The 26,051-nt window shown below is 34.8% G+C and overlaps 1 protein-coding gene across 4 annotated transcripts in view; it reads right to left on the bottom strand.

Annotated features, from left to right (window-relative positions):
- Window positions 1–7,500, bottom strand: part of glra1 (glycine receptor, alpha 1) — a 57,133-nt gene extending 49,633 nt beyond the window's left edge. For 2 of the 4 annotated variants that reach the window (XM_015349642.2, XM_006631910.3), the window contains exon 1: window positions 6,476–7,497. In XM_015349642.2, coding sequence (XP_015205128.1) covers window positions 6,476–6,531 — 56 coding nt within the window. In that variant the 5' untranslated portion in view covers window positions 6,532–7,497. Of the gene's footprint in view, window positions 1–6,475 lie in introns of all 4 variants that reach the window. The other 2 variants (XM_015349640.2, XM_006631909.3) reach the window with 2 other exon arrangements.
- Window positions 7,501–26,051: the final 18,551 nt, after the last annotated feature.

Raw genomic sequence — 26,051 nt, 5'->3', positions numbered from 1 at the left:
ATAACACATATTTACTTACACGAGCCTTAACACTAACAAGTAGGAGTAAATAGAATCCATTCGTAATAAATGATTTACAGATTTTTCACACATCTAATAACAGCACTTGTGCAGTAACATGTGGGGATACCAGCGTGAATGGTTTCAGCTACTGTACTTAAGACAAGGAGGCTTTGTTTTAAGAGCAGGAAGGTTAAATCCCTTTTAACAACATTAACAGTGATTTAAGTGAAGAGCTGGACTTTGTACCATGTGATGTGCATCTGAAGTGGTTTGTAGCAGTGTTCCACTATGAGGGAAATCCCTTTGTTGGTATTTGAAGCACATTGTCAAAAGCGACCTTTTATTTGAAGGATTTTTTTGTAGAGTCTCATTAGTCAATTGACTGGAAAATCTCACTTTCTCTACAAGATAAAAAAAAAACATTCTATAATGGGAATTAATACTTTCAAGCTCTCATCTTTTCACAGTGCTGAAATGCCGAGCTGTCTAAAGAGACTTCTAACACTGCTTTGCAGTGACTCTGCAGTCACAGGCAGTTGTTTTGTCCTTATGGCTCTTCAGTGTGACTTATCTTAGACCAACAAAATGGGCATACAGTATATCTGTGCCTCACAAGAACACCTTTCAGGGTGATGGTGTGTTTTAAGAGCTTTTTAGATGGTTCTGTTTTTCAGTATTGTGAAAAGGTGAGAGCTAATTTATATCCTATCCCATATTTTATAGCTACTGCCTCCTCTTAAAGTACACCTTAACACTACAAGGTGTTGTAGTGTTATGGTTATGTCCTTGTTCAATTATGTGGATGGGTACTTTCTAGCATTAATATGAAGTTAGCAGTTTGGTGGCACAATTGTGAAAGTTATTGAATGGTATTAATTTTTTTATTTTGTAAAACTGAGCTCTAAAAATGTGGATTGTGAAATCAGGTTACATAACTGTTCAACACAATTGAAAAATAAAGGTTATTTTAACATCTAAGCCTATCTATGCTTTTCTATCTACTAAAATATGAGAACCATGAAGTACAGTGGACCTCTGAAACTTCATCTTAACCACGTAAAATAAGTTTGACAATTTTATAATGTTCTTTACTCAAGTCTTGACAGACAATGAACTGTAACAGTGGGAACATACAGTATCACCTGTATAACTGCTGTAGTAATGCTTATAGGATTATTGTAGGATGTGTTGTACTGTAGGATGTTTTATATTGAAGCTGCAATATAATCTTTTGGTGAGCTATTACAATTCCGAGTCAGTTCTATAGCCACTACTGAGCTGATTGAGGACTGTGTAAAAGGAATACAACTCAAAACATCTGTAATGATGTTGAACATAGATTGGGTCAGTATGCTGACAGAAGATGTTCTGTAAACGTTTAACCTTTATGGGGATTAAAAATTGAAACACTTCCTTATTTGTGATAATATTTTTCAAATATAATCTAAAGAGTTGTCACTGTAAAAGGTCATTATTTTTCATGACCTCATGCATGTGGTCACAATTTCTCCTGGGTCACAGTCCCTGAAGGTTCCTACTCTGGTCTGAGGGGCTGCACATTTGAACAAACCCCCAGAGACTCATGGACCTGGATTCTGCGTCTGTCTCAGATGTAGAGAACCATAGGACAGGCGGGTTGCAGGGTGTACTGTAGATATTCTTAAGTTGTTGTGCATGACATACTGTATGCGACTGGTATTTGTTTGTGTGTGTTGATTCATGAACAACGTCTTTAACTGACTGTGTCCACTGTGGTTGAGTTAGTTCTCTCAGGTCACTGTAAAAAATAATCACCCTCTCTGTCACTATAAGGTGTTTACAGTAATTAGGATATTTATCAACGTTCAACTTTAGGAATCACTTTGCTAGTTTCTGCTGATGGATTTAAATTTTGTTTCATTTTTAATCTGGGTTAAAGATTATCTTAATAATGAATAATTATTAATAATAGTAATAATAATAAATGTTGATAGGTGAAATCGCATTGTTGAAATGATAGTGAGACAAAATGCTCAGATGATTAATTTCATTGAATTGGTACATTACAGGTGTGTTTCCTTTGAGATGTGGCTAGATTTATTATGTATGATGACCACATTCTCCACTTTGTAAATCTTGAACAAATTATTTCTGAGTTTTATTATAAATTATCACATAGAAATGCTTATAAATTGGGAATAACTTCTAACTTCCTCATGTATACACTTGAGGAATTGAACTTTACCATTTTTTGTCCCAGTGAAACTCACTTTCTAAGGAGCTTAAAATGTCAGTGATAGGAAAGGCAGTATGTAAATTAAAAATGTAGTGACCTACAAATGGTGCTGAACCAGCCTTAAAACCACCATAAAAAGAGTTATTTATCATTTTATTCCAGATGTTAAAGCAAACTGCTTTTTGTTGTAATTGCTGGACTGTTTTCCAAAGTCAAATCTTTAAAAACATCCTCAGTCTTTTCCCACTTACATCAGAAAGGATTGTGGTTTTTACTCCCCTGCACAAAATGAAATACAACAATAATGACAATGGCAAAAACAACAACATTGCTGACAACATAAAAGCAGAGTACTGTAAATCTATCACACGTTTACTGTATTCTGGCTTTTGTCAAATTTACAACTACTTTGGAAACAATGCTTACATTTACAAACTCTGCTCACATCAAAGCTACATGCATTTACTGTATGACAAACTGATAATCACTGAACAATCATGTTTAGTAAATGAAGCCCCAATGTCACTGGTAATGAAATGTGAAATATATAGATGAGTAACCAGCCAGTAAACAATCAAACGACCTACATGTGTTAGGCTAAAAGTTACAGATATTATAATTACTTTTATGCTATATCAAATCTCTAATGAATAAAGCTGTCATTTTTATGATCAGCAGTTTTATGGTAACGTGATATACATGTTTTATTTCTTGTGAAACTCTGACTAAAATTGTCATTTAATCCTACACACTTTGAATAAGCCCATAAGATGCCTACTATGTATTATTGATGATAATAGCCACATTTCAATCTAAAAAAAATAGTAAATCAAATTGTGATTCAACTACATCATAGTGTGAAGGAGAATGAAAGATAGCACTAGTAATAAACTGATTTATTTGTTCCTTAATCCATCTTGTTCTACCCTGATCAATAATGTATTATCATTCATCAGCTCTTGGAAATGAACCTGCCAGCAAGTGATCAGAGCAGGGGAGATATACAGTACAGTAAGACTCTTCTTCTGTTTTCATTTATTTTTTAAAAGTCTTGTTCTGGTATGGTAAAAAAAAGTGTTAGTATTCCTATTCTATTCCTAACCTATTATGCTCTAATTAACTTTTTAAACACATTTTATTGAAATAAGGAAGGTCTATTAAGTTTCTGAAATCTTGGCCTGGAATGCATAATCTGTCTTCAATAAGAAGTCATGAGATTAACATTTTTCAGTCAAGATGACAATTTGAATATGATTCATTTGAGAATAAAGATGGATGGGCCTATTTTTTTTTCTGGAACAATAGTTGAAGGATTTATAACACTTGAGGTCAACAGCATCTTCAAGGCATGGACTATTAGGACTGGTCACAAAAATGGTCACACTTTTACCAATTAATCACCACTTGGTCAAAACCAGAGAGACTCAAACCTGGATAGGATACACCTGATCAAGGATGGATTTAAAGGCCTCATTCCTCTTCTTAGTTAAAGAAAAACATTAATTTGCTTTGGACACAGAAAGAAAGAAACCAAACAAAACAAAAAGAAATACACATTTGAGCGCAGAACAAAATGCCCTTAGCATTTTAAGGAACACTTGGCTATAGATGAATTAGATCCTCTAACACAGGAGGACTGCTTGATGTAGCACATTTACAGCAGTGCTGGACATGCATCTCAACGACCGGATAGAGACACCATCATGAAAGCAGTAACATGGCCTCTGTTTGGCAGAATCTCCCACCGTCTTTTAGTATGGGCAATCTCTTCACAGCTAGCACTTTTTCTACAGCTTATAATAATTATACAGCAGATATTAACCATACAAATAATTATTTTAAATGTTTAAAACAGACATTGAAGCAATTGTGTTTATCCTGAGTGCCACCTAGGTTTTAATTACAAAATAAATATTTAAATAAAAGAGTAGAAAATATAAAGAGCTTAGCCATAAGTATTAGCATAAAAAGCATTGATGAGCAATGTAAATTATCAGGATAGGTTAATTCCACATGTCATTTTCCCCTTAAAAAACAGAGAGGGAAAAAGTGAGAAAAACAGATGCAGTTCTCATATTATTGTTACCTTATCTAGGGAATGGCAGCATATCTTAAATCTTTAAATATGAAACAGAACTACCCTGAAAGAAATTCTGGAAATTTCCAGTAATACATAGTATTTTGTTTATTGTAGGCTGCTATTCTTTACTGCCTTAGAAGCGGCTAAGGAAATGTCGGACACTACTGGGATACTCCTTCATGCGAGAAGAAATAATAAAAGAACAATATGTTGAACATTAGTTGTACGTCAGAGCTGTCCACCTGTGATCCTGTAGGACCAGTGTTTCTGTAGGCTTTCTAGGTCACATCAAAGCACCAGCTGAGGAGATAGAAAAACTTGCTAAATTTGTATAATGAAGTCAAAAATGAGCTGATTTATGTTGTAAAGAGTTACAGTATGGTGAAAAGAAAACCTGCAGGCACACCAGCCCTCCAGTGTCAGGACTGGATGCCTCTGTCCTATGTTGTATCATTAATGGAGCCTTTAAGAATTACAGTATATTGCTCATCCTGAAATTTAATATTTGTCAAATATAAAAAATAACCATCCACATCTCCAAAAAGAAAAATGAAAAACAGAAGGATAACTGCAAAGAAAGGTTAAATGGGTGTAGTCTGTTTATTTGCATTGTTACAAAATTTCATGGTGATTAAACCTGTAAAAAGATCTCGGCCTGTTATTTTCTTAAGTTCGGTTTTGGCTTGACAACATATTCGAGACACAACAGATGTTTGTATACAATCTGTATTCACCAGCCGCATTCACTTTGACAAAGTGATCAATGGCTTGTTATAAATCTGCATTTAAAATGAGGTCCAGGTCTGGAAAGAGATTGGAGGAGAGATATCAATTAAGGCAAATTGTGCAGAGTTCAGCACTGAGTACCGAGACGATGCAATGTGCAATATTCTGATCCATGTTCATTACTAAGCGACGCGCTCAGAATGCGAAATAATTACTATTTAGATTTTTTAAAATAATCACATCATTTTTAACGTCCTTCTTATTTTACCACTTTTTAAAATATGATTGTTTTAGGTAACAGCTTTATTTAATTACGTCAACTTTCACTTGCTTCTTCAATCGAATTTGTAAAGTAGAAAACTCCTAGAGCTAAAAAATAGTCCTCTTCTCAATCTCCGACTTGATGACGTTTGAGTTTATCTCATTGCCCTAGTCACTGATTTAATTATCACTACAAAAGAGTGTAGGCACTAGAAACGGAATAATTTTAAAACAACAAATGATGCCGATAATTCCACACGAATTAAGCACTTCTTATCCCAGGCATATAGTCATATAATAAAGTAATAGCACTATTCCATTTAGCATGTTCATTTTATTTTCCCACTCCAAGTATATACTGTAGTGTTTACAATTTATATAGAAAGTTGCTGAGCACATTTGAAATGCAAATGCAATCCACTTTATTCAATAGTAAGCTCTTTTTAAGTATGCATTTCCACGGAAACATAGAAATAAAAACATAAATCGGTTTCACATATCACACAAAATAGCATAAAACGAAATAATAACTTGACTTTTCTAACACAGCATTGAATATTAGCTCGAAAAACTGAGTTGTCATTTAAGTACTGTAATGAATCCATTGTACCTAGGTTTTAGCGTAGCAATGCTGCTTGCGGTGAAAACCTTTTACTGATTTTTTTCACACGAAATTCCTAATGTTGGCTACTTTGCAGAAGTCTGTATGTTAAACTATATAATGTATTAACTGGGAAGGAGATTCTGATTTTAAAGCGTAGTACTGTTACAAAGTAAAAAAAAAATAGAGATTTTTTCATCAGACAAGGCCTGTTGATTTGAGTGCCTTTTTTCTGCAGCTAAGGTGATCTTATCCCACAATAACCACTAGTCCTCGCTGTTTGCTTAGTCTCAATAAGGCTTCTGAATTCAGCAATGCAGTTGGTGACTTAATGTAACTAATTACATTCCATGTGCAAAAAACATTAATGACCACAATTCATTATTACAAATGAGATGCTAGCTAACAATTCATCATCACCGAAAGGTGTGTAACAATTATACGGCTGCACAAATATTTTATTTAAATTATTGTTAAAAATAGATGCACATTTCTTTACTGCTGAAGACAATTCGGATATATTCACGGCATTTAGAAGCGAATAATACTCGTAGCATTTCACAACATTTACTATAACATAGAAGCTTACCTGAAAAATACTATAGTTTCCCACAGATAGATCCCAAGTGCGTTTAGTCGGTACATTTTTGCCGGTTTTGGAAGAATAAAAGGAGTTACTGTCGCACTGTCTGGAGAATTTCCGTGTAGACTCTTCTAATATTTTGTGTTATATATTTTTTGCAGATTCCCAAAGGTTATCCCAGGTTTTCAGAATCAAAACTGAGTAGATTACAAAGTTCCGGGACCACCTACTCAGAACTCTGTACATTGATTTGAATAACCTTATTTAAAAGAGCTCCTTTCAGAACCATGGACAGAGACAATAGTCGTTTTAATGTACCCTCTTCGTGCTGTAATGGCTTCAATACTTTCGGCAAAGCACACGTTAAAACCTCTAATTTTCCGAGTTTTATTCTGTGCATTCCCCTGTTCTGATTCTTCAGGATTACTTGCGAAGGGGTGCTGTGAATTCTCCTTCATTGATTTTTTTTTACTGCCAACTATGCTGCGTTGCAATGTCAATTTTACCGGCTGCGCTGCATATGCTTAACATTACCCGAATCCTTGATGTACAGAACTTGCTCGTGTGAGCGCTCGTACATAAATTCTTCGATGCTGTCTTTCATTTAAATCCCAAAGAAAGTGCTATTGCTGTCAAGCCACACATAGTTATAGGGACCAAGCTGCAGCTGGCTGGTGTTGTACTGCAGGTAATTGTATTTTCTAGGTGGTTATTTCCCCAGAGAAGATTGTTATTGCTGGAGGAAGAAAGTCCCATTGTATGGGAGAGTTTGGGAATCGCAGCTCGTTTCAGATTTCATGGCTTTTGGATCCTCATGATGAAGCCGGGTTTTTTTGTCGGGTTGTCGACGCTTCGAGCTTCTTCCATAGCTCATGTAACCCCAGCGAAAAGGAGACAGTCCCTGTGTATTTTCCCACTGCAGTCATTTACTAAACTCAAAAAGCACTTCACCTTTCGACGCACGCCCACCTATCGCTTTCATTGGCCTATACGCTCCATAGACAGGTTATGTACAGTCCGATTGGATAACGCTATTGTCAGTCATTAAAGCCTTGTTGTGGAATGCACATAGGTGTCAGAATTGCAGTATTTTAATCGTTTTCTGAAGTACTGGATTAAAGCAGGTATTCTCTTGTTGTCTTAAGATGAAAAGAATGTTAATACCGTTGTTTCTTATCTACCAAACAAACGCAGGTTATGCTGCAAGATTAGTTTTTTTCCAATAGCGCCAATCTTTCGAATTGCTTGGTTAAAACAGAAGTTTGACCTCTAGTTGTGATGCATTTAAGAGAATGTATTGCAACGCAGAGCGATTTGTTGGAAATAAAACGGTTATCCCAGTTCACATTAGCATCCCGTATGAGAAGAAATAACTGCTAAAGCGGTTTAGAGAGCATGTCTTCACTGCACGCTAAAATTCTTTTCTAACCCTGTCTACTGTAGATAGCAATGATTAATGTGGTTCACAGGCAGTGTGGTCCTGCAAAGATGATCTCGCTGCACTGCAGTTTCATTAGGACTGTTGTCCAAATTGTCCATTGGAACGTGCTGTTGTTAAGAACATTTTGCCTTAAGCGGTATGCAGAACTGGATAAAGGCCGGAAAAGGCAGTTTATTGTGATGTTAGATGTTTGAAGATCCTGCATATACTGTATAACGTGTGAACATTTGTAAAAGAAAAAAAAAAGCTTACGGTTATACTTGCTAATTTGAACATATATACAAATATTCCTTACAAACAAAATATTTTAAATTGTATGTAATTGAATTATATACATAGAAGATGAGAGATTTATTTATTATTGCAGTTCTGCACTAAGGGACCTCGTGTATCATATGTACTTAAATTAGACACAGTAAACCCTGTTTGGCTTTAGTTTATCCAGTTTCGATGTCTGCTACTCAACATAGGCTTTACAAAAAAAAAAGGCTTTATATTGGCTGCATTTGATTATGATGATAATGAGTTTGTATACAGAAAATGAATGGGGGTCAGAATGATACATCCTTCACATACTGTAGTTCCTCATCACAACAACAAACACCTTAATTCAACTTCTGTGGGTGAGTTTTAAAAATTAATCTGATGAAGAAGATGAAGGAAAAAATGTAAAACCCGACTTTACTCTGCCCCGAACCTGCATCTCCATGTTTCTTGCATTATTTCTCACCTATGGTAAGTATCTATCATTTTCTTTTAAGAAATGCAAAACCAATATGCTGGAGGAAACCTTCAAAATAATTAACTTTCAAAATAAATTGAAAGCTACCCAGAGAGAACCTTCGATTACATCTTTAAAAAAGAAAATATTGCCCCAATAAATGCCCCATTACATGAATTTAAAAAGTCTGTTTGGTCTTATACTCTCTTATTATTTAAAAAAAACAGATATGGACTGCACTGTGATCTGAGACTTGCGTTGACTCATATTTACTTACTGGATTGCAAATTAAAAGGGACATATTAGACTTTAGAGTCTGTAAGTTTATTTTAGCAAGAGCATACTAGGGCCATCATTCATTAAAATGCTTCCCACCACACTATAAATATAAAGCTCTTGTAACTGCCTTACATAGCTTCTTAAAATGGTAATTGTACTACTAAGGATGATGCATGTATTTCAGTTGATCAAATGATATCTAGTGTGCAGATATACTTTACTAGAATATTGAACTGGAAGACATAGTGGGTATATGATGCAATTGTTACTAAATGTAATAATGAATAACTACAATTCATTATTACAGTAAATATGAAAAGACAAGTGAATACATTGTTCAGAACATTCCTGTTTGTTATGTGAGTCCTTCTTATTGTAAAGACCTTCAGCTCCTATTCTTGCTCCCATTCATTTTATCAAAGAAATGCAATGTTTTTCCCAGTTTGTTCCTATGATGTTCTGGGCAGAAGTGTGGAGCAGTGGTCAGGGTTCTGGACACCCAGCTGAAAGGCTGGAGGTTTAAATGCTAGTTGAGACAGTGCTGCTCTGACCTTGAGCAAGGTACAGTAATTCCCCTGAACTGTTCCAGTTGGAAACCCAGCTGTACAATTGGATGCAAATGTAAGTTTGAATGAAAAAAAAAAAAACATCATCCAACCAAACAAATATGTATACCACCAAACATTTCAGAACTGGTCTTACCTGTGAAGAATACTCTTTACAGGTTTGATGTTCTTTCATTTCTGTCATCTATTTTATTTTATTTTTCTGTTTCCTTTTCTCAGAAAAAGATTACCAACCAGTTACAGGCCAAACACCCCTTGAACTAATATGTATCTTACTGTTTTTGAAGAAATATTAACATCTGAATTTACAGCAAGCTCATTCTCTACTGGATTGTTGCCAATGAACTAAAACTTGATATCACGTTTGGATAGATTGGGTTTTCTCCTCTTGACCAATTCTGTTGTCAATGGTAACTGTTTCACAGGCTTTTAAGTCTTACAAATGGCACATGGTGAAATTTGAGGGCAGGCTGGGAGGTGTTATAGGAGTAGTATTCTTTAGCTTAATCTTTAATTGCTGTATACAGTTACTTGGCATGTGTGATTACCTTCCTAGTAGCTATTGCATTCACTATAATGAATATACTGTATAATGCCCTATAAGTTTCAAACTCTAAAACCATATTACTGCCTAAGTACGCAAGTTGTCAGGTAGCAATCACATTGTACCATGTCAACACAGTACTTTATTAGGCAACATTTCATGTTTACACAGTATATATCATTATATCACATACAATATGCATTGCATTATATACTCACTTTGTTTTTCATTTCCAAAATGTCCAACATTTTACATCACATTAATTATACAGTATATTGAGTTATGCTTCTCTGAACACAAGGACATTTTCTTGTCTTCTCATATGAATCACAGTGTCTCCTCTCTGTAGAATGCACAGATCTTTAGAATACTGTTTAATGAGGAGACAAACTGGTTTGGTCCAAGTCTGAACATGTTAAATGTCTCCATGTGTGTATTATTTAGTAAAAACTGTAACATACAGTATATGATCAGAAAACATTACTTTCACTAGATAATTTATCTATCTTAAAACTTAATGGTATCATTAATTGACTATTAATTAATTAAGATCAACTTGGATGTCAGATGCTCCTGCAGAATCTACTGTTGTATGGTTTTATCATTATACAATTGAAAAAATCTTTCTTTTCATTTTTTTTTTAAATACAGTACAGCTCCCAGACCTGTGCACATTTTATAGTAATATGAAAATACTACTAATAATAACAACAATAATAATATCCAGTACTATGTAGTATGAATCATTTCTCAATTACAAGAATTTGGAGGAAACATTTATCCAAATAAGATTATGTGTAAGAATAGACAGATACAAAGTGTCATTATTTTACATTCCACTGTGTTCATATACTACACACATTTGTTTCACAGTGTTTGTTTGCAGCTTTCCCAAATATTGAGGAAGCATCAGAGGCACCTTGCCCAGAAATGTGTGTACATTTCTCCATGTAGATACCCCTGCCTCTCTGTTTTGTCAAAGTTTTGAACTATGGAAAGGCATGTAATAGGGATGTGTGGGTATCCCTGTTATTTGGATAACAAGCCATCCAAGTGGCCATGCAAATAAATGATAGAAACTCAAGAGTAAAAGTATGTAGTATACTTTACATAATATCTATAACCTAAAATAAATCTAATATCAAATAATCATATCTATAATCTAAAATTATAATCTATACAATAAACTCTTTTGAATAAAACAATAACAATTTAATAAAAAATACTGTTAATAAAAAACACTGATATTTTCAGTAAAGAATTAAATGATAAAGGGTAAGATTATTTAAATAAGCTGAGTCACTGTGTTTCTTGATGTAACCATGTCAAAGAACACTTATGTTCCCCCCAAAAATGTATACCAGATTTACACCATGCTGTACATTAATCTGGTCCATATTTCTTAAATCAATCTATATCTTTAGTTCTGGAATTATGAGAGGGAAAGGATTACAAGGCTTTCTAAGGAACTTAGCCCACCTGCGCATAGAAATCGTTAGGCATTCAAAGAGCAATCCTCAGCTTTACTTCCTCTTATAGGTTGCCATCCATCTGCCTTAGCATTAATCCGGGACTCTGTATGATCCTAAAAACGCGAAAGACATCACACTGTCATCGGTTTAGGCCAGGGGAGTAGCTGAGCATGATGATTCAGGCTGAATATAGACACCTGTGACAGAGTCTATATCCATTTACAATGCAAAAAAACACTTGAGGCATCTAGTCCAAGAAGAACACATGTTCACATGGAACAGAAGGTAATGAAGATAACAGCCCCATGCAGTGAAATGTTTATTCACGGAATCCCTTGACAGTAAGGTTTGACTTCTGTAAAGGTCAGCTAAACACATAGTATTTTTTTCACCTACAGTAATACGAGGATGCTCTACCTTAGAGATTACATACTCCATGGTAAATGAACAGAGAAACCAACTAAAAATGCTCAATTCTGTCTGTGCACAAAAAAAGGCTTGTCATTCTTTCAAAGGCAGCTTCAAAGCTTTAAAAACAGTGAAATTGCAGGAAGCAGTTTTAAGTGAAAATGATCAATTTAGTCATACTTTAAGAATATTGGCTTTCTGCGTTTGTTATGTTTGTGATGCTCTGATTAGAGTGTACTCAGTTTAGTACAGATTTCTGTTTCTTCAAGTTCTCTTACAATAGAGCAACACAATACCCTGCTGTCTCAATGGTATACTTGCCATTGCAGTAAACAATCCAAAATATGATGTTCAGAATAATTACAATTGTTTTGATAATTTAATTGAAATGCCCTGGGCCACAAATCAGCTCAAGAACTATGAGAAAAATCAAAATTTCCACAGAGACCTAGGAACTATAATTACAATCCAAAGGGTTATTTTGTACTTTTGAATGGTGCATTAGAAATATATACTCAAGCTATTTCAAAATGCTTATTGCAGGTTGTCAGTTCCATTCAGTTCCCAATATGTTACATCAAGGACACCATCAGAAGATGTTTTTGTAAAATAGATTACAAAGATGAAGCATAATTCCCAGGTGTGTGACCATTCTTAAGCCTCAGAAAGGATAAAAATCTTAAGGGAAATCTTGTGGAAAAGAAATATTAAACATGAACTACGGTATAACAAACTGATGTTCAGATCATATTGGGTCATTGTAAAGTAACTGCTTAATTAAAAGCATCTCTATAGTGCCACTGTACCATCTTGAAAATCAATGTTTTCAGTGTTGCCATTCACACAATCTTAAACTAGATCACACATACAGTACTAATAGAAAACCTATTTGGCTGCTGTGGTGAATTGCCTCCTACTTCCTGTAGGGGACAAAAATTGTGCTCACACAATAAACAAACAGCATATATCCTAGACGATACGGAATTACTATTTAATAGTGCCCATATATATTGCTTTCAAACAAATCCAGACTTAAAATTAGGATACAATACAATTAGGATACTTAATGCTACATTTGTATTTATTCTGATGCTTGCAGATCAGATCAGATTATCCTAAATCACAAAAGGTGTTCGCAAGAGTAAACAGCTGGGCTGTTTAAGGACATTATATATTATATAAACACATACACAATTGGTTAATGCACACAATAGTCTATTCAGCATCTTATCTGCATCTTTAAATACACAGTGATTGATGATTCGCACATTGAGGATGAACTATGTTTCCATAAATCACAGTGGTACATAAAACAAAACTGCAATAAAACATCTACACATCTGAATACTAATCATAGTATATATTGGCTAGTTCACAATATTCTTGCTTTATTTGCAATCATTTACTGTACAGCTAATACAAAAAAACAATGAATGATGCATAGGAACAACCTCTGATTTCCATCTTTATTCTCACTGCTTTCAGATAAAGCAAACAAAAAAGTATTTTTCATCATTGTTATTTGTTGGTAAGTGTGGTGATTTTATGCACATTTTTTACTTTCAGTTTCTGTTGACAGCAGTATCATTACATGCAATTTATTACTGAAAGGTTGTCCAGAGTAATTTTTGCTACAATTAGTTCTACTAATTAAAATAAATCTAAATTTGACTAAGTCTAAACTGCAAATTTAAAGCATTCTGGGCCACATTCTTCCCCACTAAGTTGTCAGCTAATAAAACACATACTGTATATGATACCGTATCTGTGTTTTGTTACTAGACATGTTCTGCTAAACTATTACATGTGATAAATGCATTTTGTGATTGTATACGATACAGAGGAAATTTTATTCAATTTATCATCTATGTCCAATGAGCACAATTAATGCCACAACAGGATTTAACTATAAATCTTTTTAAAAAGAAGATCAGAAGTACATAAATATTTTGTCTAGTTATAGATTCTATAGATTCTTTCCTACAGGGAGTCAGAAGCTATTAACCACTACAGACAGGCTTGTGCGAAATCCAGTGATATATTCTGTTTTCTGATCCATGTCAAAATATAGTACCTTCACTTGTTGTGCCATCACTGTTGTATGGAGTGTCCGTGTAGAGTCAGCACAAACAGACAAACATCTTTACATGGTTCAGGTGGTTGTACCGAGAAGACTAATTATTGAGATATTATACAGTTACCCAATACCTTCTGTGGTTTATGTTTGATTTTTGTTTTGCTTTGGATTTCCTTTAATGGCATGCATTCAAAATGAGCTCATAAATTAATGTGTGTCATTTCCTATATCTCCGTTCCCTTATTTGTTTTCACATGCTGTAATGCCTGTGCATTTTTTAACATTCTGGAGCTAAGTTTTGAATCATTTATGAATATGAAAATATGTCTGTCTCATGTCACATCTGCCTTTGCATGAACACACATAGATAATTTGATCCCAGAGCAATACACAGAATTTAATAAATCAAGTACTCAGCAGTTCCTGGAGAGAACCGAAGATTCATTTTACTGATTTCTCTCAGAACTTAAGGGTTTTAAAAATGCATGGTGTTGTATTTCTATTGAATGATAATATTGTAATGATTGTTAAGTGAATCTTTTAAACAAAAATGAATACTTCAATTTTTAATGTGTGATTTATGATAAATAACGCATTTTCCAACTTCGTTTTGTCTGTCACGAAAGGAAAAAAAAATCAGAAATGATAATTGCATTTTAAATAAGATACTAAAATAGTGTAATTATTACACTTTAAATAACATGGTGATTATTACTATATATTAACTGCATAATTAATAACTATTTATCTGCAGTATATAAGATAAAACAAAAAAACATATTTGTACAATATTTAGATTTGCCAAAATAACAAGTCAGAACTGTTTGATCGATAAAAAGTGAATAACATTCTTCAAAATTCCTTTAAACAACATTTAAGATGCATTTGTAGAAAACAGCCCCTAACGCATGGCGAATGAAAACTTGAATCCAGAAATGTATGGCAAATTCTGGACTGTCTCAGAGGGTAGACTGAGAAACACCAGCAGATTTCTCAAAAAGAAATCCTAACGGGGTTCTGTAAAAAGTACTCAGCACTCACTAATTACAGCTAACCATTTGATTGAACCAGGCAGTGGGAGAGGGCGACACCGACATGCTGAAAAATACGCTGCAGAGTAATAATTAGAGGAATGCAAACGGTGTCAGAGGGGAAATGATTCAATTTGTCAGTGCTCCCATATTCAGGCAGTACGTTAAACGTGTAAATCAAACCGTCTGTGAAGGACATATTTAACAGCTGAAAAAAAAACACAGGAAAGCCCTGCATGTGTGTTTAGAAAATTGGTGGATGGGTTTCTACAAGCCAAAGAGAGTTGCAGGGATTGAAAAGCCACTTGTCTTTTACGTTTAGACTCTACAGTAGGTAAAGTTTAAAAAAACCTTGTCTCTCTAGTTCACAGCTAAAGGCAAAACTTAGCCGTTAAATCTCTTAAATCGTGTGATGAATTATTGATTATCACTGGGACTGAAAACAATGTTGTGCCTGCATCCCAGAGAGCGTGGCACTCATTTCTAACATTTCTCTGGAGGTATAGGAGCAAGAGGAGCTTAGCAAGGTTACTGATGCTTGAAACAGTCAAAGGGAGGGAAAGGAAGAAAAACAGAGGTAGGGAAGGGCTTTAAATTATTGGGGAAAACAACAGGCTGCATGACATTCTTGGAGGAACTGAAATTATCCCATGGAGCCTGAGGCAGTGCAGATTGTTTTAAGATTTCCTCAGAAGATGAGCATTCTAAAGGCTTTAATCAGAAAACAAACAGAGAATTGTACAGGATGTCTGTAAGCATTCATAACAAAGTAATTTATCTGTAATGTATTTAGAAAATTTCCTATTTGGGATCATCAGAGCTGAACTTATTCAAAAATCAAGGCCCTCGGAATAATTATTTCTTGCTGCATTTTCGACATTTCTTAATCGAAAATAAAATATTTTCATTTTTCACAGTTGATAAACCTTAAGGACAAACTCTCTTTTGCTGAAACTAAAATAAACATGAATTTTCTTGTGAATGGAAATCTGCCTTTAAACAAGTGTAATGTGATATATAATTGCCAATATATAGAAAATGACACATACAAGAAGTTTGCTGTGTTATAATGTCAGAATTTATTGATATTGTGTACCATTGTATCAGGATTACAATGTAGCCAAAATAGATTTAAATAAATGTATTGCTGCAAAACAAATGAACTGAAAGCTTTCTTTAGTTATGCATTGATTATATAATTGTTGTGCTTGATGAGTTTTCATCTGCCTTTGTGTCTTCAAGAGTTTTTAGCAGGCATCCTGTGCTAAATTGAGACAATGACAATTGAACTGGAGAGTAGCACTCCTACTGCAGGAGTACTTCAAACAATGGCAAACAGTTTAAGAGTAAGGAAATGCTGAGGAAAGCATATGATTGACTTTGGATTAAGTCTAAGAATCTGTCTTTTAAGCTAAAATAGAAAAAAATAAATCAAGTATAATAAGGATCTTCTTCAGGTGTGAACCTGAAGAAGGCTCTATGGCCGAAACGTTGTGCTCTCTTTCTTCTCTTTTTAGCATGGAATAAACCTATTACGTGTTCCATTGCAGCCTTCGCATGTTGACGCAGCTACCCACCTGAACTAATAAGGATCTTGTTGACTTCTTGTTCTGCAAAAAACATAAGAGCACCCTGCCTCTTTTGCTTTAATTACCAGGAAATAAGTTCTAAAACACAGCTATACATGTTCTCTGGCAGGACAGCATGTGTGTTCATAGCATCTGAGAGACGGGCACTCCATCTTTTGCTACATGACTGGTTGTCTGTGAGCTCTAATAGAATATTCCAAGGAAATGCTACCCAACACGAATGTCATTTATCACTTTCCTCCATGCCCTGCTTTAATCTTATATATGTATCTTGGCCTGCTCAGTTTCCGTTTTGTTCTTACCTATGGTAATAGTACATTTTGCTAGAAGTCTATTGCGTTTTGTACCACAACTGATTGATAGGAAAATTTACCCATGCTTATATTTCTAAAAATACTGTTTTCAAATTGGAAACTAACTGCAGAACATGGTTACAAAATAGGTATATTTGTACTCCCACGGGCTGTGAAATGAGGGAAGAAACTGGAAGTGAGATACTCTAAACTATATCAGTGCTACCGAAGGCCAAATCTTATTATTGGATTTTCCACTCTGAGCCACGTTAAAAAAAATGTTCCTCGTCACTCTGGAGGGCAGTTGCCATATGTGGGAGCCTCTCAAAGTGGTTTCCTTTTGGATCAATACACCTAATGGCATAATCTTACGATCCCTGACCCAGTAGAGGGCTAACTCAGTTGCTCAGTGCTTGCTACAGTGATAAGTGGGGGTATGTGAAAAGAACATTAGTTTTCGATGGATTCCACAGAATGCCATGTCATCCACTTTTGACATTATATACTGTATTGGTTTAGGGTATCTCTTCAACTGTTTCAGTTTGACCTCATATTGTTCTATGTGATTTCTATCCACAGAGGGATAATGAGCACACAGTTGACCTACAGTGCAAGTAAACTAAAAAATGCAATTTCCTTTTCTCCACAACAGTAATTCAGTGTTGTGTAAGATAAGGATAATTATAGTCTATAGTAATGAAGACCTGTCCACCTACAGTATGTGCTGCAATACTACTTTATTGTTGGCCAGAGAGGCAGGCCTTCAGTCTCCATGGAATGAGTTCGCACGAAGGAGCTAAACACCTCCCAGGGCCATGTGGATTTATTTAGGCTGGTTGTCCCAGCCACCTGTCCCAACCTAACAGGTAATTATTCCATATAGCCCAGGATATTTAAACCCTGATCTGCCTATGGTCTGCTGCTCTGTCATTGAGCTTCTTTCTGCCTAGGGAAGTGTCCACATGTCCACTTCAGAGAAGGATAACCTGTCTGAACTCAGATACTCAGGCCGAGTATCTGTTTGGTTCCCAAACCACACTGCAAGCCAATTCCCAGTCTGTCATCCACCGTCTCTTCAGCTCATTTTAGCACCGGACCACTGGCTTGTAAACAGGTGAAGCTTCCCTGCCCTGCTCTGCACTGTTACTTAGGCACTGTTACTGCCTAGCCTTCAGTCTGCTTCATCCAGTCTGCTTAGTCCCTGTCCTGCTTGGCAATCTACATCTGCCCTCATGGTGCAAATCTCCGCCAGCTTTACTGGGATCATGCAGTTGGATTCCTCAATCTTTCCAGCAGACGCAGCTTTTTCTATCTACCTGCTGTATCATAACATTTACAGTTTGAATACAACAAACTAATAAATGATTGATTGAAGAAATCTTTGCAACTGGAGTTCCCCTTTTTGGTAGTCATGTTTCATTTTCGAACTTTTGAAGATGTTCATGAATTTCTAAAGTGATGTGTATCGGTATTCATCTTTTATTAGCTTATACTAAATACAGAGAATCTAAACATACTGTAAGTACTGACTTTGCCATGAAAAGAAGTTTAAATACAATTATTTTACAGACAGTCCTTTTTAATTTTTAAATTCAGGAATGACAAAAACAGACAGATATGAATAGCTTTAAATCAGAAATATTTCTAACTTAAGACTTCTGGCTGAAAGTTCTCCATAATTCTGTGTATCATTATTACAACATAAACTGCTATAGTTACTATAATTACTACTAATTTTGGTCAAAGTCTAATAATAATACATTGACAAATATAAAGAAATAGTGTATTTAATAATGTTAGCTTGCTTGGTTGAAGAAATGACTGTGGTGGTTGAATGTCATTGCTGTCACAACCCCCTGAACTTTCAAGGAATGAATCAGGGAGCCAGCTGCAAAGGTACAGTTGGGGTGGAGGGAGGCTAGAAATGATGCTTGCTAAGTTAGGGACAACTAGAAAGTATTTAAACTATGTGTAGGAGAGTTGTATACATACTGTATATTCACTTTTTATAAGGCCATAGATAGACCTCTTAGAGTTCTTGTCCTTATTTTCTCTAGGTGAGAGAAGGATTATAGTTTTATATGATTTTCAAACAGTTTTAATTTTGAAAAAAATACCCATTTCAAAATGGATAATTCTTACAAAATGACTTTTTACATGGTTGCAAAACACACCTCACAACTTTTTTTCTGCCACGTCTCTATTACAATTGTATTGTACTGCTCGATTTTGTAACAAGGTATTTTTCCATTTGCAGATAATAAAACGTACTGTATCACCTACATTTTATTGTAGCACTCAACATCCAGACATCGAACAATCTTCCTGAAAAAGGATTATCAAGCTATCTTTATTGTTGCTTTCAGTAGTGGATCTGAGAGCATCACATTGTGCTTTATCTGAATATAGAATCTCATGTAAAGGCCAGCAGCAGATTATGTACTGTATGTGCATGTAACCTACTTCTTCTGAATTCCCCTCATGGACACAGCTGAGACTACATAATGAGCTTATTCAGTTGTAATTGCATTAGTTACATGTTTGTTACAACTCACATTTCTGAGGGTTTGTAGACAATTTTGGTTAAATTATCTGGTTTTCAAATGTTACAGTTGACGCGGTCTGGTGAAAATGATGTCATTTAAATCACAAAATCTAAAACAAAAATATGGGAATGTATTATATTATTATATTTATTATATTATAGAAAAACAATACGTATAATTTGTATAATTCTAACAGTATCTATCACTTCCATAACAACATGCCAATAACTTTCAGGCATGTAAAATCTTATGTTTGTCCATGAAGGGTAGAAATATTTTTTTAAGGCACAGGCAATTTAACAATTGCGTATACTCTCATTAAAACATAACAGGCAATTAGCAAAGGTAGGATGAGGATTCTTCTTTAAAGGAGGTAAAAGCTCAGCTGCTGGTGGCTGGAGTCTTGTCATCAGGCTCTTTCAGACAGCACATCCTACTGTATATCACCATATACCACTCTTCCAAGTGTGGTCAATAAATAAAGGTGCCTTAGAGCCAGATCGAAAAGTACACAGGGAGGATTGACCATCGCAACTGTTTTACCTTTGTTATGCTCAAGATTTCTATCTTCCTTAAGTTCTGTGTTTAAAGATGTGGAGATTACTGGGCAGCCTTAGTTTCCTTAAATCTTCTTCAGAATATACTGAAACTCCTAGTTACCTTACAATAATTATGAAAGGTCAAATGATATCCCAGAGAATTAGGTTTGTTAAATACTTCTGAATGTTGGCCTCAGCACTGTGTTAGACAATTGCTTTGCTATAGGGAAATACTAAAAACAGACACTGTATATCCACCCCTCCTCTATGAGGTGCCGTTTAGGCCATTATTCAAGCTTTACCCCTCATACACACACAAATTTCTCTCACATACACACAAAAAGTCTCACATTCACTAGTTTTACCTCTTACATACACACAAAAAGCTTTCACACTCACTAGGTTTACCTCTCACATACACACTAAACGTTCTCACATTTACTTGTTCGTCGCACTTATACATAAAACAATCCTTCACAATGTGAACGTGAGAGGCAAAACTAGCGAATGTTAACGCATTTTATGTGAATGTGAGAGGTCAAACTAATGAATGTGAGAGCGTTTTGTGTGTGTATGTGAGAGGGGAATTATAGCCTAATGTAGGTGGTCCGTCTCAATGGCACAATGTGATTGGCTGAGAAAATCTGTCAACAAGCTTTCTCATTTTCTGCTGCCTTCCAAGATGGAGGAAAGGAATCAACCTCAACCACAACAAGCACTAAGCCAAGCCATAGCTTCAATTAATAACATCTTAGCCACGCCAGAAGCAATGGCTTCAATATCATCGGCTATGACGCCTGCGATGAGTGTTCTTTGTGTGCATGCGAGGGGTAAAATGGAGAGTGTGAGAGCATTTTGTGTGTATGTGAGAGCAATTTGTGTGTGTATGAGAGGTAAAGTTTGAATAATGGCCTAAACGTCACCTCATACTCCTCTACTCTCAGTTTGTCAGTCGAGTACTGCGATCACTGCTGTTAATAGATTAATTATTCCTAATTATATACTCTTGATGTTTTCCTATAATGGTAAGCTGATCTACCTTGCAAGGTCCTTATTTTTTATAGACACATAAATGTGTCTAGTCTGGGATGTTCTTACTCCATTTTCATTCACAGCCTGCTACTGTGCTCTACAAAGATTTCAAATGATTATAGCACAGCTGAAAATAGAAGATAATTCTTAAACCTTGGTGAGTAAGGGTAGACATCAGAAAAAGGCCAGATTTGAAAGCTTAGGTTCCCTGCTCCAGCCTGTGTGGTACTCTCAATCTTCCTTTCCACAGAGGCAATTTAATTACTTTGCCTTCAGCTCCACAATGTTTTAACATGAATTAACCTCTAACACCTGTAACATCAAAACCTCAGGCCATTACAGTGGTCAAAACTATTGTTTGGTAAACAGTATTCTTGTACGACACTTATATAACCTGATAAGGGAAACAAAGCTGAATATATTTTTTGCATACAAGATACAGGTACACTTTTTTAATGAATTAAGGTTTGAATTTTTAATTTTGTTACCTGATAAAACAGTTCAGAAAAGGCTGTAGGCAAGGCAGGCACAGTACTTGTATGTAAATATGTTAGTTTGTACAAATGTATGCTTAATGCCAGCAGTCATTACTTACATTAAAATTCATACATTTTGCACCTTCTGTTCACTGTTGGGTAGTTCTGAACATTAAAATATGTTGAGAGATATGTGTAAATGATTGTTAAAAAATTATTTTTAACGTGAAATGTGTAAAATGTGTAGTGTCTTAGTGGACAATAGCACAGGGAAGGGATTAAGGGTTCACTGCAAAAAGAAAAAAAAAATGTTATCCATACATAGATATTTCACCCTTATAGAGGCTTGAGAATAGATATATATTAAAGGGTTAAGATGGGGATTGGAATAGCAAGCAAAGGAATAAATAAAGATCAATTCCATGCTGAAAAGCAAAAAGAACCTTCTTTAGATGTGACATTTGTATTTTATCTTTCATCTCCAAAGCTTTGCTGTTAGATGTGTCATTTGTCACTATATATATTTTTTTGGGGGAGTGGGAAATGGAAAGACCCATCGAATTCAGTGAAAATTGACATAGCAGTGTAATAGATAAAAATTGGAGCTGGAATTTAAAATGAGCTGGTTTCACCCTAAGAAAGGGAATTTCCTTATTCCCAGGAGTCCTGCTAATACCCGTTAGTTGTCACTCAGACATATTATATGACCCCTAATCTGAACTTTGATATGGAGAAAAACGTTGAATTATACATGCAGGGAGCCAGGCTGAATTATTGATTTAGAATGACACAATTAAACTTGCTTTTAGCAGTAGAAAAAAACATGAAGGAATTTCACATTCCAGCTCAATTTCAAGTTTTACTAAGGAAAATGTTACTAGTAAAGTTATGTTTGTGGAATTAATTATTTTAAACACATTTATTCCAAGAATTCTTAGCCACTAATGACCTCCTCAAAACAATTGTGTGTTTTGGTGGTATAAATGGAAACAAATTAAATGCAAAAACTATGGAAGGAACAACAACAGAAAGATAATATTCTTTATTCTGAAAGTTTTGGACCTTGTACTTGCAAAACAATATTTCTGGATTGCTTATTGTACAATGAATACACTGCTATTTTGGGAATAAAGTAAAAAAAGTTTACCGAGTCATTATTTTCTGATTAAAGTTATAAAACAAACATGCTTTTTTTCCCCTTTGGTTTGGCCAACAAAACATTTTGTTGTTTTCTTGTTTATTGCCTCCAGGAGATATACAGAAATAAATTGTTTCTTGAAAAGTGATTGTGCCTCTAGTGAGGCTCAGATTTTGTGTAAGAATAGATCTTTTAATGGACAGCAGCATCGTATAATGTATGCAAGAACTGTATTTACATTTCCAGTGTTGTTTCTATTTATTACATTTTCAATTTTGTCCTAGTAACAATTAGAGATGTAGTGTTGCACACATTATTACTAGTTCCAGCTACATGAAAGCTATAGCTTCATATAGCTATAGCCAGGATTAATAAAATAGTTTAAATAATTATTTACTTTTCCAGAGGCATGTTCCTGAAATGGTGCACTGAATTAATCATTAGTTTTCACACTGAACACATATTAGAATGACTTTTCCTGTATACATGATTATAATATACAGTACCTTGTTTAAAAATTTCCGTGAAATGCAATCACTTCCCATTCGGAAGCAATTAAACAGCTCCATTTAATTCTAGATTTTAAATCACAGACTATGGTGCACCTACACTATGTAAAACATCAGGGAACATAGTCTAAAAACATACTTTGGAGAAGAAGAATGTTGCAATAAGACAGGGAAAACTAAATTGAGTATTGCCGTATTTTGATAGCCTTGTTTTCTTTTTAAATCCTCACGGGTGAACAGTTTTATTTTTAAGGCAGATACAGTATACTGTATATTGTGTCCATTCTAAGATACTGTAGATAAATACTGTAACGCTACAGAGTTCATGTGGGCGCTCTTGCTCTTACAGAGGTAATAACCAAATATCTGAAATATTAGTAGAGAACAAAATAAATGCAGTACGATCTGCCATGACTCTAACCAGTAAGGAGAATCTTTCTGGTAATGGAGAGATTGGACTATTGTGAAATTCTGGGCCAAATAAGTTGGTTGGGATGTGAATTCCCTTGGCTCCTCATATACATGTACTGTGCCTTTCTTTGATCTAAATGTCTTTATCTCCCAGTCACAAGGTTAGATGAAATCAGAGAGCTGCTTGTGGTTTATATATTTCTTTGAAATTGTACTGACTTATCTGGGAATCATTATTGAAACACAAAGCATTTTATTTCATTGTCCAGACCACAGTAGTGTTTTTTGTTATGTCGTTCCTTGCTTGAGGATAAGAAGTGTCTGATTGAATTAGCTTGTACCTTCAGTTTTCTTTACGTTCAATGAGGCAATGTTTATTTCAGAATGGATCAAATGAACAACTCAGTAATGTATGAAAGTTGCTGGGATTTGGGGGAGTTGGATCTTAATGATCTTTTTTATTGTTTGTCCTGAAATATTTACCATTTCTTTATCCAAAGAAACAATACTACAACAACGCCTGAGTAAATGGGTTACTTTCGGCAAACGTCCAGCAGGAAATATCAGCAATAACCGCGCTTATAATACATTTTTAAGATTCACTTTTTAAATATTTTTAGGGAATGACATTGTGATAAAAAAAATGTAACAATGAATGCAATTAATAACAGTAAAGGAAAAAAAAGTATTTCAGTGTGTTCATACTGAGTTCTGTAATAAGTCAGAATATTGGCTTTAGAGGCTAATAAATAGCAGGACAGTTGTGTGAATAATGTAAATATCATATTGTACATAGGTGGTATGTTAGTGATTTCTGAGACTTGAATGAAAAATATGTGAACAAGTACTTCAAAAGTGGGAAGTGCTTATTCTTCCAGAAATATTTGGTGTATGGCATGTGATGCATACAGTATATGTAGAAGCCAATATTTTTTCCTGAGCAGTGCACCTTAATATTGTTAAGTAAGATTTTGTTTGGTTGGTGTGTCCACACAAGTTAGAGCACAGGCCAAGTCTTGTAGTTCTTGACATTTATGTGCTTGGGGAGTTCAAGGATCTTTTCACACTTTTTAGATTGGTACAAAAGAGGAAATCAATAAATTATTTCTGAAAGCCTCAGCGTGATCATCACTATTCCTTTAAAGTTACAATCAGTGGTCAATTCTTTGTACTGAAGGCAAATTGAATGCCACTAATTTTGTCTATATTTATTAGTGCCGACCAGCTTAGGCCTCTTGAATAATTAAGTCCATGGAAATTGCTGTATAAACTCAAAAGCTATAATTACTTGGCCATTATTTCATTTTAGTCATTTCTGCTTTGTTTTTCTTAAGTTTTACTTATAAAATTTCTTATAGAAAGGTGCTTTCTCTCCTAACCAGTAAAGAAAATATTAAGTTTGCCTTGAAGTGTACTATTTCATGGGACTTGATTCTGATGAATAAAGGGATGTCTGATACGAAATTCAGTTTGTAACCCTTTGTTTACAAAATGTCTCCCGTTCTCGGTTGCAATTAAAGTTCTCCATACATTAATGTGGAATGGTTAACCATCAAACCTTGAATGTTTTTAAAGGTGACCATTTTACATCAAAAGTCATTGAATGCAGACATGAACCAAACCTCTTGTTCACTTGGGAATAAAAGAGAAACTGGATTCTAATCATTTCCTGATCTGACAATTACAGATTATTTGAACAAAACATTTGTTTTTTATTTAATTTTTTATTTAATTGGTAAACCAAGGGAAACCTCAGCAGCCTGCTGGAATGTTAATTCAAGCTACTGTACACACAAATAATACAAGTATGGTATTACTAATTGACAAAACACAATATTTCACAAGAAATAAAAGAAATATGCTTTTTCGTCACTCAATGAGTGTTGACTTTTTTGTATCTGATATCAACGGAGTAATATCATATACACAATGTGTTGCATTTGAGCTGTCAGTCACATTAATTTGAAAACAATTGTATAAGATAAAAGGGGGAAAAAGAACAGGATAATCAATGAGTCACATCTTGGTGACTTTTTCAGCTTTCAGTTTTTCCATTTAGCATGAAAAAGATGGATATGTTCATTTGTAACTGAAAACAGGAAAACAGGAATATACTGTACAGTAGCTATCAGGTTTTCCTGTCTAAGTGGATAGTGATCCTGTCATTACCTCTCTGTCAGGTTGATAATTGCAAAGGTCAGCTTTAGCTGACATCTGCTTGTCCTTCTAAACGCTATCAAACAGATCTGAAGGGCCCCAGAGAACCATGTGTGATGAAAGGAGGCAGCCAAATTGCATGGTGGTAATGGGTGCTAAATCAATCACAGGGAACCAAACTTTTCTTCTAGGGATAACACTCCACTTCTTGACAAAGAGTGCAAAATTTAATGAAACATGTGGACTCATTTAATTTGTTTGTTACCTGTGTGTTTAAATCCACAGGTGTGCAGAATAGGGTAATGAAAATATTTAAGCTAAGAGGTAACTGTATATAATAGAATAATCTATTT

The sequence above is a fragment of the Lepisosteus oculatus genome, chromosome 11, assembly GCF_040954835.1.
Source record: "Lepisosteus oculatus isolate fLepOcu1 chromosome 11, fLepOcu1.hap2, whole genome shotgun sequence".
Lineage (NCBI taxonomy): Eukaryota > Metazoa > Chordata > Actinopteri > Semionotiformes > Lepisosteidae > Lepisosteus > Lepisosteus oculatus.
Note: the sequence above shows the minus strand (reverse complement) of the source record. Positions and strands in the feature narration are given on the sequence as shown.